This window comes from Gossypium raimondii, chromosome 5, assembly GCF_025698545.1.
Source record: "Gossypium raimondii isolate GPD5lz chromosome 5, ASM2569854v1, whole genome shotgun sequence".
Classification (NCBI taxonomy): domain Eukaryota; kingdom Viridiplantae; phylum Streptophyta; class Magnoliopsida; order Malvales; family Malvaceae; genus Gossypium; species Gossypium raimondii.
In genome coordinates, this window is record NC_068569.1 from 36,254,586 (window position 1) to 36,271,090 (window position 16,505).

General features: G+C 33.7%; 1 protein-coding gene across 1 annotated transcript; it reads left to right on the top strand.

The window, feature by feature from the left end:
- The first annotated feature begins 15,155 nt into the window (after positions 1–15,155).
- On the top strand, positions 15,156–16,226 carry LOC105765960 (sufE-like protein 2, chloroplastic). The gene has a single exon (XM_012585250.2). The coding sequence runs from the start codon at positions 15,220–15,222 to the stop codon at positions 15,880–15,882; it is 663 nt and encodes a 220-aa protein (XP_012440704.1). The 5' UTR covers positions 15,156–15,219; the 3' UTR covers positions 15,883–16,226.
- The last annotated feature ends 279 nt before the right edge of the window (positions 16,227–16,505 follow it).

The following is a 16,505-nucleotide window of genomic DNA, read 5'->3' on the forward strand; positions in this document are numbered from 1 at the left end:
ACATGGAAAACTTAAAAATAAAAGAAAACACATATAGAAAAATCTACTGCTAATCCTACTTTTAAAAAAATAAACTAAAAATTATCCAAGATTAACTACAATCTAAAAATTAAAAATTCAATCATCTTCTTCCTCCTCAAAATCCATCTCATCCCCTTCTTCATCTCCTTCTTCATCCTCACTATTTTCCCTTTCCTCGCTCTTTTGCTCTTTTACTTCATGCTTGGAATGCGTTGGGTCGAATAGATACGACGGATAGTTTGGTACTCTCATATTATTCTGTTGCGTTAATTCTTGAAAAATCAAGCCCATCTCTTGTATCTATTTTATCATCCAATGAAATTTTGGAGTGTTGCTTTCACCAATTTCTTGTCGAGATGTCAATTTTTCTTTTCGTTTAAGCGAGGTTGGATCATCCATCTTTTCTTTTTGGTGTTTGTTCCAATCCCTGATTTATTTCTGTTGAAGCTCTGTGTATTGCGTGTATAGTGTATTCCCTATAATACTTTTGGATGACTTCATAAGCTGTTCAGTGGTTGTCATTGGAACTTCATCTCATTTGCACAAGGTCGTCACTAAGTGAGGGAAGAAAACCCTAACTTTTTGGCCACTAATTCATCGTTTAATATAGTGATAGATCCATGTTATGACGCACACCTATTTTTTTACTTGAAACTTCGTCTATCATCTTGAAGGTTGTTCCAAATTCCTTTATGCAAGTGGCTCTTTTCACCTGTACTTCATACACAAAGAGAGAAAAAGAGAGATTGTAGCAAAATAAAGAGTAAAGAGCAGAGAATAATTTTTAGGGTTTAAGATTTAAAAAGGTTTTTGAGAGGATTTTGATACTAATGAAGGTTAAGGCTAATTAAGATTTTTTTAAGATTAAAAAATAAGTTAAACAGCTGGGTTGCGCGACGAGTCAGGTCAACCCTGTAGAAGATTCCAATGATGTTGCGATGTCGCGACATAGGGGTTCCATGTTGCGACATCCCTGGAATGATACAGAAGTCATGGCATCAGGGTTCAATGTCGCGATACACTTTGAAATTTTTAGCCCTGAGGTATATTGATTGCTTTATCATGACACAGAGGTGTTGTGTCGCAAAATCGAGCTTAATTACTCGATCACTTGAACATACGATCAATGTTGCGACATAGAGGTTCCATGTTGTGGCACCGACTCTATTTTGGCCTCTTTTCTGGAGTTTCAAAGTGTTTAGTAAAAATTTTAAACAATTTAAAGAAAATTAAATCCAAAATAAATGAGTCCTAATGTACTTCCCTCCACGTCTTAGAGGATACATTACCCTTACTGTAAAATGATTAAGTTGTAAACAAGAAAACTTCCCTGAGAAGATCGAATCCTTATTGTTGTATTGACATGTCATTTGCTCCAAGCGAACAGAAAGTACCTACAAGAAAATACTATGACAAGAAAGATGAAATATGCAATATAATATAAAGGAAAAGAAATTGATAAATAGAATAGAATAAAATAAACACTAAAGTAAGAAACATAACAAAACTTAAAACAAAATATAGAATTTCTTTAAAAATAAAGACGATCCATGTCGCCACTATAGAAGAATCTCCAACTAGTTCTAGAAACCTTGATCTAACGTTTATTTTTATGTCGATGTATATGAACCAGCCACTTTGGTCGATTCTAATTATTTTTCCTTATTTTTGACCGACGTGACATCCACATTGTGAGCCATTAAATACCGAATCTAAGCCAACCCTAAATTATTTTTTGAAGTATTATTATCTCGAGCTTTCACCTCTCTCTGTTGCGTGAGGCTTTAGTCGTTCGAGCCTTGCTGCCATTATCGAATGAAAATGAACCAAGCTCTTCGACCTTTTCGGTTGGCACCTTTTTTGCTATGACCAAAAAGTTTATTATCTCTTTTACACTTTCATTCAAGATCAGTTTAAGCACCATGTTAATTGTTAGTTCATCTTTCACTTCTACCTTCACAGTTAGATCTGTTGTTACGTCAATTGGATCAAAGACTGTTTCAACTATGTTCAACTCATCCCCATGATCTTCAGTTACAAGCTCAAGTTGAATCTCATTATGGTCATCAATAATACAAGGGTTCTCATTATTCTAGTTGTAAATGTTAGGCATGTCTTCTTTCCTTGGAGGCAGCTCTACAGATATTTCTTGCATCATTTTCATCATTTGCACCATCGTGTCTGACATGTTTCATAATACCTCAGATTTGTTCGTCCTAGTGGTTCCACATGAAGGCATCTCATACGAATCATAGGTCAAGTTGTAATATAGTTTTTATAAATGAATAGGTGAGTAGTCTGAGGATCGTACCTAAGGGAGGTTAGTACTAAAGTAACTCTAACCTAAACATAAGTAGATATAATTAGTACTTTAAATAAATAATATTATGATAAAACATAAATAAAATATTTTTGGGTTTTTATAATAAAAAAATAAAAATCGAGAAAATAAAGTGAACTTCAGGTGAATGAATTCTAACTTAATCAAATTTAAGCATGGGTGATTAGCTCGCTTTGATGAGCATAACTAATTCATATTTTGGGTTTTAATACTTTAAATAAATAATAATACGATAAAACATAAATATAAGATTTTTGGGTTTTTATAATAAAGAAAATAAAAATAGCGAAAATAAAGTGAACTTCGGGTGAATGAATTCTCACTTAATCAAATCTAAGCATGGGAGATTAGCTCGCTTTGGTGATCTCACTAATTCCTATTTTGGGTTTCCACTCAATCAACTAGTTGTTACCCTAGCAGCATCTCTTGATCTTCCACTAAACAAACGAGTCGGCAAGGACTACTTATCTCTCGACTTCACAGTCTAGACGGTTCGGGCCTAAGATTTTCATGGATAGGCCATACCAATTTTGGATTAATTCCTACCTAAATGACTTCCTAGGGTCATCAAGCCTAGGCTTTAAGTTCTTCCTCTCTCAAACAATTGATCCGTTAAGAAAACCCTACATAGTAATCAGTTAATCATACCTCCACTCACTAATCCCTTGTAAGTGGATTAGTTCCTCATGGATCTCATAAGCACAATAAACTTAATAATAAACATAAGAATAAATAACAAATTAAGGGAAGCATGTAATGCCTTAAAATTTTGAATGTTTGATTGTTAACTCTGTCATTATTAAGTCTCTATTTCTGTGGCTAAGTACTCTATTTATGTGTTTGAGATTGGGGGTTCAAGTCTCACTTTTGTTATATTTTTGTTATTTTATTTTGACTCAAAATCTATCCTTGAACTTTTGACTTAAGTTTATTCATGCGTTAACTTGTGCCAATGATGAGCTTAGTAGTTCAATGGTTAAGTCTCTATCTCTCTTTGGTCTGGTGTTTGAGTATCTGCATTACCAAAGGGGAAATATATTTTTATGTTATTTTTTAAAGTTTATTTATTTAAAAATAAACTAATTAAATTATTTTCGTTCCCTCTTCTCTCTTTTATATTTCTTTCTTTCTTTTCATGGGCTTTCTACTCCTCTACTGTCTTTCTTTTTCTTTGATTTATTTCATTAATTTTTTGCTACTATTCTGTCGAGGATTGGTAAGTTGTTGTGTTTGTCTAAAAGATTAGCAACATAAATTGTACTATTGAATTCATGTTTATGTTGTTCTCATTGTTATTTTCCAAATTAGGTTTCTATTTGTTTTGTTCAGTTACCTTTCCTAAGTGTTCAATTGGTCCTCTTTTCTAGTTAAAGGGGTTGCTTTTCACGATCCTCCACCGGCTTAGGCTCTTACGTTGCTGTGTTTTTTGTACAAGGGTAAGTGCATTTTGAGTTTTGGGGTTTTACGTTAAAACTTTTCAATGGAACCTTGGTTTGTGCACTAATTCTAGCGGTTAGTTGAGGAATAATTCTCTAATTGGTCAGAGTAATGACATTTTTAGGTTTCAAGATCATCTCTGGAGATCATCTCTGGTGCTTTTACGTCAAATCCATCCTAGGTGTGTAACGAAAATCTAACTTTCTACGAATGGTGAAAGCCAGAAATCATTATTGTCGACGTCACACGGCTATGTGGCTCACACGGCTATTTGCCAGGTCGTGTGGTAGGTTGTGTAACTCTCTGACTTGGGTCACATGGGCGTGAAACACAAGTGTGTGCCAAGCCGTGTGAGGGGATATTTTGGTGGTGAGTCACACAGGCAAATGACACGAGCGTGTGTCTAAACTATGTAACTCCCTAGCTTGTGTCACACGGGCGTGTGTCAGACCGTGTAACTCTCTGACTTGGGTCACACGACTGTGTGCTAAGTTATGTGACAGACCATGTGAGGCACTGTGTCAAGCTGCATGGGCTTGTGCCAGGCAGTGTGCATCACACGGGCCAACCATCCAGGTCGTGTGAATCCTCACGACGGTGGGCCAAAAATCAAATTCTTTCCCTAGGGCAGTAAACTTCGTTCAAATTGAACATATGCCTACCGTAGGGTCCGTATGATCTGAATTAGGCAATGAAGTTCATTATCTGATGATTTGTTACTAAATAATCTGTTATTTACACATTTATTTGAGATGAAATCTAATAAGTAAGTGGACAATATTACATGAGTATGATTTGAATTTGTATCACTGTACATGTATATCTGATATATGTTAAATCTGCACCTACATTGGGTTGGGATTGTGTAGAGGAGGATGTACGGGCAGTTTAAGAATCTGCTGATTTTGGTAGCTAAGCCACAAGCACATATCTGATGTTGGTGATTTATCGCATTCTGATTTAGCAGCTAGACTGCAATTATTTTGAAACATGACATACAATCACTATATGGTGTGTAGGGATGAATGGGTACTTGATACCCTATATGGTGTGTAAGGATGGACGAAGATGGTGTGTAGCAGATGGGGGTAGGAATCTGCATCTATATATAATTTGTTTTGCAACTGTATCTAATACATGGTGTTCTCGACTCTGTATTCGATTTTAAGAACTGTCTGATTAAAAAGAAATTGAAAACATATATGTTATATATAATTTTGATTGATTGTATAAATAAGTTACACACACTGAGTTATAAACTCATTTAGTCTATATGTTTGGATTTCAGGCAACCCACAAACTTGATCGGGTCGACGTATTGGGAGCTCAGTCATTCTGCTTAATCATCTTATTATGTTATCAGTATTTTTTTCATTATTTCTTTATAAGTTTGTTGTTTCTAATGAATGGATTTTATGGTTGTTTATAATCCTCTATATGGCTTCGAATCATTCAAACTTTATTATTAAAAGTTGGATGTTCCAGAAATGGTTTAATGTAGCTCTCCAGACTTCACCAAATGTCTAGGTTACGTTTGGGGTGTTACAAAAGGTTTAAGAAATTCTTGAATTATATTTACTGAAGTGCAAAATCCACAGTAGTTTGATCATGTTTACAACTCATGCTCTCCAAAAAACACAAATAGAAAAGAACTAAAATAAACCTAAAGCCTAAAAGAAGGAAAAAATAAAAAACTAAAACTACAAAAAACCTTTAGAATATAAAAGTTGTCCCTAAACAAGTGCTAAATGAGCCTATTTATAGAATTAGGATAGTCGTCGTCCTCAACCGTAGCTTTGCTAATGTTCTCGTGTTTAATTTCCATTGTGTGGATCAAAATGCCCTTGACACGTAATTAATCCCATACAAGGCCGGTGTTGCGATACCTTAGTGTTTGTGTTGCAACACCGAAGGTAGTACGCATAGTTCAAGGGTAACTTCAAGGGTGTGTACCAAAGGCAATATAGCTATTTTGACATTCAGCTCCCTGTGTTGTGATATTGAACTCCCCGTGTTGTGACACAGTAACCAACTTTGATTTCCTACGCCTTTGAAGGGTTTCTTGCACAGTTACTAAGTACGTTAGCTCGCCTTTAGGCCTCATTCGACTCCTAAGGTCAATAAAAGACTCAAATTACATTTTTTATTGAATTTAAACTAAAATATAAAAAACTTAATGAAAACATGATAAAAGTGCTTCTATTCAAGCTCCTCAAGTACCAAAACTAGTTTAATCTGCTACACTAAATTATGGTTGATCATTTATACATGTCGATCCCTAACAAACTGGTGTCGGATCTTGGTTAAGATTCTTAAAAATAACCCATTCAAAGATGACGACAATGAGATTCAAAAATTGAAAAGTTTAATGGGATCACAAATTTTAGTTTACTGCAAGTTCGGATGACTACAATTGTAACACCCCTAACCTATATCAGTCGTCAAAATAGGGTTATGAAGTATTATCGCAAAAACAAAACATCAAAACATACATTTCATACACTAATATAAACATAACACAAATCATTCATTTACATGCATATTGTCCCTTAATCGAGCCTTCGTGGCCCTAGAAATACATTTGAAACAATTCGAGACTAAATTGGAAACATTTGAAAGTATAGGAAGAAGTTGCAAAATTTTGACTATATTGGTCACATGGCCATGTTGTAATAGCCCGCTATCAGTGAAATCGGAACAGTGATTTTGGGACCACAAATTCGAAGTCAGAAAAAAAAGTTTAGTTTATTATTTTATGGTCTACAGTGCGATGGAAATATCGTATAAAAAATTTCGTTAAGAAATTTTACTGTTTACATGTTTAATTTGATGAAAACGACTAAATTGCATTAAGTGTAAAAGTTGAGTTCTAATAGCTATTGGTATTAAATAGCTATAGAATTTGAAATTGGAGGTCCTTATATAGTAAAAGACCATTAAAATGCTTAGTGGATAAGCATGAATAGTCATCATAGGAAATTTCATGAAACAATAAGTTTAATTTTGGAAATTATCAATTAAAGTTTTAATAAATAAAATAATATAAAATATTATCATCATCTACCACCAAAATTAAAAAGAAAAAAAGAAAACCTAGCCATGGAAGCTTAAGTTATTAGCAAGCTTATTTTGCTCAATTAGGTATGTATTCTTGTCCTATTTTTGATGTTTTCTATGTTTCCAAGATCGTAATAGCTTAATCTAGCTACCTTGGGGATTAATTTGCAAAACTTTTAAAGTATTAGAGTTTTTTCTTTGATGAGTATGCTTGAATTTTGAAGTTTTATGATAGAAAATGAAAGGTTGTTGTTAGATAAACAACTTTTGTAACGAGAATTTTGATTAAATTATCAATTAAGGATTAAATTAAAAAAGATGATAAATTTATGGTAAAATTGTGAGATTGTGAATTATGTGGGCTGCAATTAATATGTATAAAAATTGAGTAGACTTGAATAAGGATTAAATTGCATGAAAGTCATTTTCTGAGCCTAGGGACTAAATTGCAATGAATTAAAAGTATAGGAGTAAAATAGTAATTTTGCAAAAATGTGTGCTAGACTAAATTGAATATGAATTGTTTTGAATTGAGTTAAATTCATTCATATAGATCCGGTTAGACCTAATATGGAGTTGATCAAGGCAAATGAAAATTATCAAATTAGTCGCCTTCGTATCTACGTACATTGTCGAGGTAAGTTCGTGTAATTAAATTGTACATTAATAGGTGTTAAACTGAATTATTTTTTTGTGAATTGTAAATTTACCATGAATAAATATCGGTTGTATATTTGACAATTATCGAGCCCTGTTTGAACCTTATGAAATTCATAGGATACAAATGACATGTCATTAGGGTTACCGATTTGGTTGGGGTCCTGCATGTGTTGCGGACACACCACAACTCTTATGAACTTTTCGATATTCAGCTCGCATGAGCTTCCTGTTATTCAGCACACATGAGCTTCCCGTTATTCAGCTCGGAAGAGCTTACTATTTACAGCTCGTATGAGCATACATGTATATGAATTGATGGATTATAGTTTAGTACACCTTGTGTGTACTACCCGTGTATCCAACGATATTTTAAATGATTCAATGGGCACAGTTCTATTATGAGATTTTATAAGTTCAATATGAACTATCATTGGTATTTATATTAAAAAAACATGAAAAGTGATTATTTTATGAATTCAACCATGTGTGTTGGATTTTATATGTTATTTTCATGGCTAATATGTCGTGATCATGTGTTTAGGCTTTTGGCCAAATTGATTGAGATATGTTATGTTTACTTACCTATTTTATGGAAATATAGTAAGTTAATTTCTGTGTTATACGAACTTGCTAAGCTTAAATGCTTACTCTGTGTTACTTTCCATGTTTTATAGTAATTCGAAATCTTTTTGGGCCGGAAGCTGGTCGGAGCTATTTCACACTATCCATTGGCTCTTTTGGTACTTTTAGTAAATTAATCTCGGTTATAATGGCATGTATAGGTTATTTGGCCAATGTTAGAATATAAAATTTGTTTTGTTGATACTAACCACTTGAATCGCTTGTGTTTGGTATATTTTGATGCATATATATAAAAGTGACTTTGTCATGTTTGATGTGTGAGTGATATGGTAGAATGAAAGAAAGTAAAATGTGGTTTGAATATACATACATGAATTTGGTCATTTAGGCAAAATGAGATACTTGTTGACATGACTTTAAGTTGTCATCTGAGGTGCCTAAGGGCATATTGATTGTATGTGGTGATGTTTCATATTTAAGACTTGATTTTAGCTTGTTTTTAATGTCTTGTTATGGCTTGTTGATATGCGAATTGTTGTGTTTAGGTTGATGTCAAATAGGGTGAGAAATATGGCTTAGAAATTGGCCTATTTTCGTCCACATGGGTAGAGACACGGGCTTTTGTCTCAGCTGTATGTGACACACGACCAAGTGAAACGGTCGTGTGTCCCTTGTATCTTTAAAATTGGGCAAGTCAGTATGCTCAACATGGCCTAGCACATGGGCGTGTGACTTAGTTGTGTGGCCCAAGTCAGGGAGTTACACGGGCATAGACACGGGCTGGGACATGGTTGTGTCTCCTGGCCATGTGAGTCACATGGCCTGGCCACACGATCGTGTGTCCCCTGCAACTTTAAAAATTTTCAATGTTTTCTGAAAAACTATTTGAGTATCTGATCTAGTCCCGACTTGTTTCTAACATGTATTTTGGGCCTCAAGGGCTAATATAAGGGACAATATGTATGATTTCGATTGGTTTTTTATATGAATGTTTTGTTATATGAAATGTTTATTTATTTGATTTGTAAACTTCGGTAATGCTCCGTAACCCTGTTGTGGCAATAGATACGGGTTAGGGGTGTTACACGTGTGGCCAGGCCTTGTGCCTCACACGGCTAAGACACACGCCCGCGTCTCAGGCCGTGTAACATTTGAAATAGGGACACACGATCGTGTCCCAACCTGTGTACTCACTCATGTAACTCTTTGACTTGGGTTACACAAGCAAGCCACACGCCCTTGTGCTAAGCCGTGTAACACTTGAAATAGCCCCACATGCCCGTGTGCCAGGCCATGTGTTAGGCCATGTAACTATCTGACTTGTAAGCCTTAAAACCTATAAGGGACATGCAGCTGTGTTGCATAGCCTTGTGTCATGTACAGCTGAGTCACTTGCTCATGTCTCTAGGCATGTGAACATGAAATTGGCCAAAATCAAGCCATTTTTTCACCCAATCAAGCATGTACCTAAAGGCATTTTGTGCACACATTCAAAGCAACATAACCTCACCAAACATGCATAAAATGATCATTTCAAAAGATCAAATCCATTTAACCAATAAGCGATATAAGTCACATCAAATGAAAACATTCAAACTTACCTAAACATGCACATTTCAATCATAAACATATAGTTCAATACCATTTCAAAACTTACCATATCTAGGCCATATTGAATTTAACTCATCGCATACCATTTTGGCCATTCAAACATGCATCAGAACACTGCCACAATAAGACATACTAATAAGGCATCAAAAGTACCAAAAAGACATAAACCAACCAACATCAAATGGTACCAAAACAACTTATACATGCCAAAATCATCAACTAACATTTAACTAACACCAAATACAAGTCCACCTATACATGTTAATATTGTCATTTTCCATACATACTGACCTAGCTCAAATATGAATTAAAACATGTCACAAGAATCCATTTTCAAACCATCATCAACATGCCAATATATTCATATCAATAAGTACTTTAAAGAACCAAAATCACATAATTTGGTAAGGCATCAAGGTGTACCAAACTAGCATAACTTTCCAAAGCTTATACATACTAAAATACCATTAACACATGCATCATAATACCATTACAAATAAGCCTATACATATCATTATAAACCTTAGTCAAATTACACAAAATCTACCAAATTGTCTACTGGATAATGTGATAGATCTCCGACAAACTTCAAACTGATCGAGCTTCTAATAATCTGTAAAGTAAAGGAAAATAACTACGTAAGCAATGATTGATTAGTAAGCTCATATAAACTTTAAACATAATTTTCCATTTCAATAATGAACTTTATAGAATTAATATAAACCTATACCAATGCCATAAGATTCATAAATCTATATATCCATCAACTCATAAATGAGTAAGTTCATCAATGTCACATATATTTATCATTCTTAACATAATAGGATTTTAGAAGACATAATATACAATCATCAACCTTTTATAAAATTAAGAACCTTTCTATTTACTTACTTTTCATTCCATTCCCAATGCTTATTATAAGCCTAAACAACATTATCAATTCACTAGTTCGTGTATTTATCCAAGATATAGGTAAATTCATTCATAACATAAGTAGTTTTCATTTATAAGAACAATATTTAACTAATCAATTCTTTTATATCATCATATTATATCCCAATTATGTGTTCTTTGTCATCCACAATCTCTAAACAAGTTACCTTACCGAGATTTACAATCTGATGAACGACTTAAGGATACGAGAACATCGATAATCTAGCCAAAACACACGAGATGCTCATAAGAGCTAATCCATTCGAAACACACCAATGCTCATAAGAGTTAATCTATTTGAAACACACCAAAACAGAGAGTATAACACAAGAGTTTGCAAAAAATGTTGAACCTCGGTCCACTCAGGAAAACAGTCTCCACAACAATCTACACTCCAATCCCCTATAACACACCATACCTCTATTGTACTCTACCCAGCTTTCAATTAGATCCAAATACTGAATTTCAACAAATTTTCTCAAATAACTTACACATTTATAGTAAAATATATCTACTATAATATTTCATATCATCCAATATATCATATAGATGCTAAATCTTAAACCGTACGAACTTACCTGACTAAATTGTAGCAATGACTAAGTACAGAGGTTATTTGGTAATTTTCGCTTCTCCTCAATTTTCCACTTGTTCTTGATCTAAATTAATAATTTCATTCAATTCATTAATTCAAACAATAAAACCAATTCCTTTTATGCAATTTAGTCCTTAAGCCCAAAACATGCAAATTTAACATTTTTAAATGAAATTCATGTTAGCCAATATTCCTTTAATTCTATAACAACCCATATTTTTCCTCATTTTGCACAATTTATATTGAAATTTACAATTTGAACAATTTAATCCTTAATCATTAAATTCATCCAAAATCACTTAACAAAATATTTATAAATAACAACTAATACCTCAAATTCATCATTTAATATCTAAAATCACAAAGATTCATCAATGGCAACATTCAAAATCTTTAACAGTTTCAAAAACAAAGGTACAGGCTAACTGGACCTAGTTGCAACAATCTCAAAAAAATATAAAAATTACGATAAATGGATAAGAATATCACCTACATGCAGCACTTGAATGTTGGTCGAATGTCTCTTGCTCAAAAAATGGAGTTCTCACGGCTGAAGAAGAAAGACATAAGCAAAAACTATGTTTTTGTTTTTGTTTTATTTATTACCTAATTATTCACTTTACTATCATTAAAATATATCATATAAATTTAAAAAATTTAGCCACCAACCGTCCACTAATTTATGATATGGTAAATTTTCCATCTTACTCCATTTAATTACCTTTCTTTAGCTATTTGACACCTTTAATTAATAGAAACTTAATTTTGCAACTCTTACAATTTAGTCCTTCTTAATTACTTAACTAGTTAAACATTAAAATTTCTTAACAAAACTTTAATATAATCTTAATAACGCTCCATAAATATTTAATAAAATATTTACGACTCGGTTTATAGAAATGAGGTCCCGATACCTCATTTTCTAACCACTTAACTTTAGGGTCATACCACTTAAACCTAATTATTCATTCAAATGACATCAATTGCCAATTCAAAATTTATTTTAATACCATATTTGACTCGTAAATATTAAATAATAATATTTACAAACTTATTCGTCAGATTTGTGTCCCTGAAACCACTATTTTTTATACCACTGAAAAATAAGCTGTTACAGCAATACTGGTTCAAAACGGCCTAAAGAAGGTTGTTATAGGGCAAAAGCCTGCAGATTTGGATAAGTCGAAATGGAATGAGCTTGATGAAAAGGCTCTATCTGTAATTCAGTTGTGCCTTATGAACAATGTGTTGTAGGAGGTAATTATGGAGAAAACGACATCCACATTATGGAAGAAGTTAGAAACTCTTTACATGACAAAGTCTTTGGCTAATCGATTGGTGTTGAAACATCACCTATACATATTCCGTATGGCCGAAGGTGCGTCCAACAGTTCTAACATCATTGAATTCATTACTCTCTTGAATGATCTGAAGAATGTCGAGGCTAATATAGATGATGAAGATTAGGCTGTGTTGTTATTGTGCTCTTTACCTACCTTCATATAAGACTTTTAGGGAGAGCTTGATTTATGATAGAGATAAACTCATGTTTGAGGACGTGAAGGGAACTTGTTGAGCAAAGACAAACTTGATAATGAGTTAGGTTCGAATAGAAAGTTAGACGTGAAGCCTCGATTTTGGTTGTCAGAAACAAATCGAAGTTGAGGAATTGAGATAAGACATGTAGCTACTATAAGAAGTTAGGTAACATTAAGGTAGAATGTTATAAGATGCGAATAAGAACAATAAAGTGTTGAGAGCAATGAGAAAGAAAAGCAAGCTGATACTTGTGTGACCTAGGACAAGGGTGATAATTGGTTGCTGGTGTCTATGATCGAAAGGTCTAAGCTTACGTCTGAGTGGATCTTGGATTCGGGGTGTTCTTACCATATGTGTCCCAATAGGACTGGTTCTCCACATGTAGTCCAATTGAAGGTTGTAGTTGTACTCATGGGGAATTATTCACCCTGTAAGATAATCGATAGTGGTACCGTTCAGATTAGGTTGCACGATGGGACTATCATGACACTGTCAGGTGTCAGACATGTGCCTGATTTAAAGAAAAACTCATCTCTTTAGGTATGTTAAACTCGAACAATTGTAGAATCACCATCAAGCCAAGCACTATTAAGATATATCATGGAGCTCTCGTTTTGATAAAAGGTCAGTAAATCGACAGTCTGTATATTCTGTAGGTTTCAACAGTGATTGGTGTAATAACAATTTCCTTGTCTATTACGGAGTTGGAGTCAACTCAGTTGTGGTATATAAGACTTGGTCATATGAGTAAGAAAGGTATGACCATTTTGAATAAGAGTCTTCCAGTTTCCAAGTTCAAGCACCGTTTAGACTTGGTTAGTATCTTGCAAAGATCGAGTTAGGCCAGTGGCGGGGCCCGAAAAAGAATACATGTTAAAATACGAGTCAATATGGAGATTTGTGGAGTGTGCCTCACATTTGTGGACATTTTGGAGGCACTTTACACGACCAGAACCAAAGCAGAGGTGAAGTCCTAACGAAGAAGCACAGGACATCACGACGACACGACGACGATGTCCCAAAGAGAAAGCATGTGACGTCATAATAGCTCGACGTATTCTTCAAGCAACATAGTCACATTTTTACAAACAAGCAGGGCTCTTTCTTCCATTAAAACTGTGATTACTCCAAAGAAGTTTTAGTCAAATTAATCCTCTACTTTTAGCCTATAAATAAAGTCATTGTAATTCTAATAGACGAGATCATAACACAACATTAGAGAGAAAATCAAGAGAGAGCTTTAAGGGAATTTTGTGTTTTAGCCAAAGAGCTTTGTATTCAGGGTTAGGGTTTGTTTTAAATTTCTCCATCTTGTAATCTTTGTTTGTTTTCTCATTAGTAAATTCTCCTTTGCCCGTGATTTTTTATCCTCTTCATTGGAGGAGTTTTTTCACATAAATTTGTGTGCCTAATTTTCTCTATTCCTTCTTTCTCATTGTTTATACGGGTCGATCCCCAACAATTATATTTGCTATTATACCAATTTAGAAAATGTCACATCATCACTCCTTTTAATCACTTAACAGTCCAGTGACTAAAAACACAATTTCGAAAACGTTAATGACTAAATTGTAAGATTTTTTAGTTAAGTGACCAAAACAAAAACTTATAAATAGCCCAAATTTTAAAATGTTAATAGCTTTACCATGACAAGCTAACTTTTAAGGTAAACTACACCTAAGGTCACTAAAGTAATAGTAAATTTACGTTTTGGTTACTCAACTTCAAAAAGTTACAAATTGATCACTGAATTATTCGAAAGTTTTCATTTAAGTCACTAAATTATTCGAATATTTTTATATAAGTCACTCGACTGCTAAGTTTTTTTTAAATAAAAAGTATAGCTAGCAAGCTCTAAACGATGATTCAATGATCAATGTGCTGGTTCGATACCCAATGACAAGTTGAAGAACATATCTTAGATCCAATTTGATTTAATGGATAGTGTTAAAGATCGGAGAAGAAAGCTATTTGAATTTTGATTCGTAAATTCGCAATGTTCAAAATTGTTTTAAGAAAAAAAATTAAACTATAAAAGAGAATGGAAAAAAGGGCTTTGATTGTTGTAGATAATGAACAAAGAAGCTCATACAATAACGATTTTAACATTCAATGACTTAAATGAAAATTTGTGAATAGTTCATATTTTAGTAACAATTTTGTAATTTTTTGAAGTTGATGGATCAAAATATAAACTTATTAATAGTTTAGTAATTTTGAGTGTAATTAACCTAAACTTTTATTTATTATTATATTTACTATTATAAGTTTTAAAATATTTACTAAGCCAAGCGTCAAGTTTATGTCATGCATGACAATTGACATATGGCAGCTACAACTTGAACTAAAACTTATAACTACGCTCCATCTACCCTTTCGTTTTTTATCTCTCTTGGCTATATCTTTTTCTTTTCTCCACTTTTCATTTTCTTTCTATTCAAACATGACCTCCTTATCCATAACAACAACAGCAACAACCCCTTTCACTTTCCCCTTCCATTGTTTCTTTGATAAACACTATTTCCCCATTACTAAAAGAATTCAATTAAAGCTTTCCCGGGGAGGTACTATTGAATCAAACAAGTTCTCAGGTAAATCGGGTTCGAACAAGTTATTCGTTGCTTCGTCTTGTTTAACGAAGATTCAAACACCTGTGGAAACTACGTATAAACAAGGAGTTTCCCACAAGGTTCAGTGTTTGGTTGCGGAATTCAAGTCTTTAACGGAACCAATCGATCGCGTGAAACGGCTGTTATATTACGCAGAGATGCTCGCTCCGTTTGACGAGTCGGCTCGGCTGCCTGAGAATCGAGTCAATGGTTGCACCGCCCAGGTGTGGCTCGATGCCGGGATAGACAAAAAAGGGAAGGTTTGGTTTCGAGCTGACAGTGATTCAGAGATAAGTAAAGGTTTTTGTTCGTGTCTAATATGGGTGATGGACGGTGCCGATCCTGAAGAGGTTGTCGGGGTGACAGCGGAAGAATTGGTGGAGCTGAACGTCGGAGTCCATGGGAAGGTCCAATCAAGAGTGAATACATGGCAAAATGTGTTGATTAGCATGCGAGATAAAACGGCGGCGCTGGTGGCAGAAAGGCACATGAAATGAACTCATCAGCTGAGGGCCTGATGCCGCCGCCATTTTCCTCATTGCTTGTCAGCTCTGATGGAATTTAGACAGGACATTTAGATTTTCTTTGGTTTCCCCCGTCTTTGGTAATTTCAGGATGGTTATAGGAAATTAAAGTAGTTTTTACTCATGATTTTTGTAGGTAAATTTTCTAGATTCGGTCAAATATTTGAGATAGATGGAAAAAAATATAATTACAATTCGCCCCTTAAACTAAAGAGAAATATTGGTTATTACATTTTTTTAATTTTCACAGAATAAACCATTAATCATGTTCGTGATTCGAAGTTGATCTTCTCAATAAAATTATCTTCTTAATAAAATTGTCTCAAGGTTTATTGATTATTACATATTGATAAACCTCAATATTAATTGATATAAATTAGTATTAATGAATGGTATCTAATCCTTTTGGTTGGTGGAAGTCCATTCATTTAAAAAATTTAATTTACCATTTGATTATCAAATTATATTCATTTTATATTTTGGTATCTAAAATTTTTGTCTAAATTAATACTTAAAGTATAGATATTATGTCTCAGTTATATGTTTTAGTTTATTTTTAACAAAAGTTAAAAAGAAAATATTACAGCCAAACATAA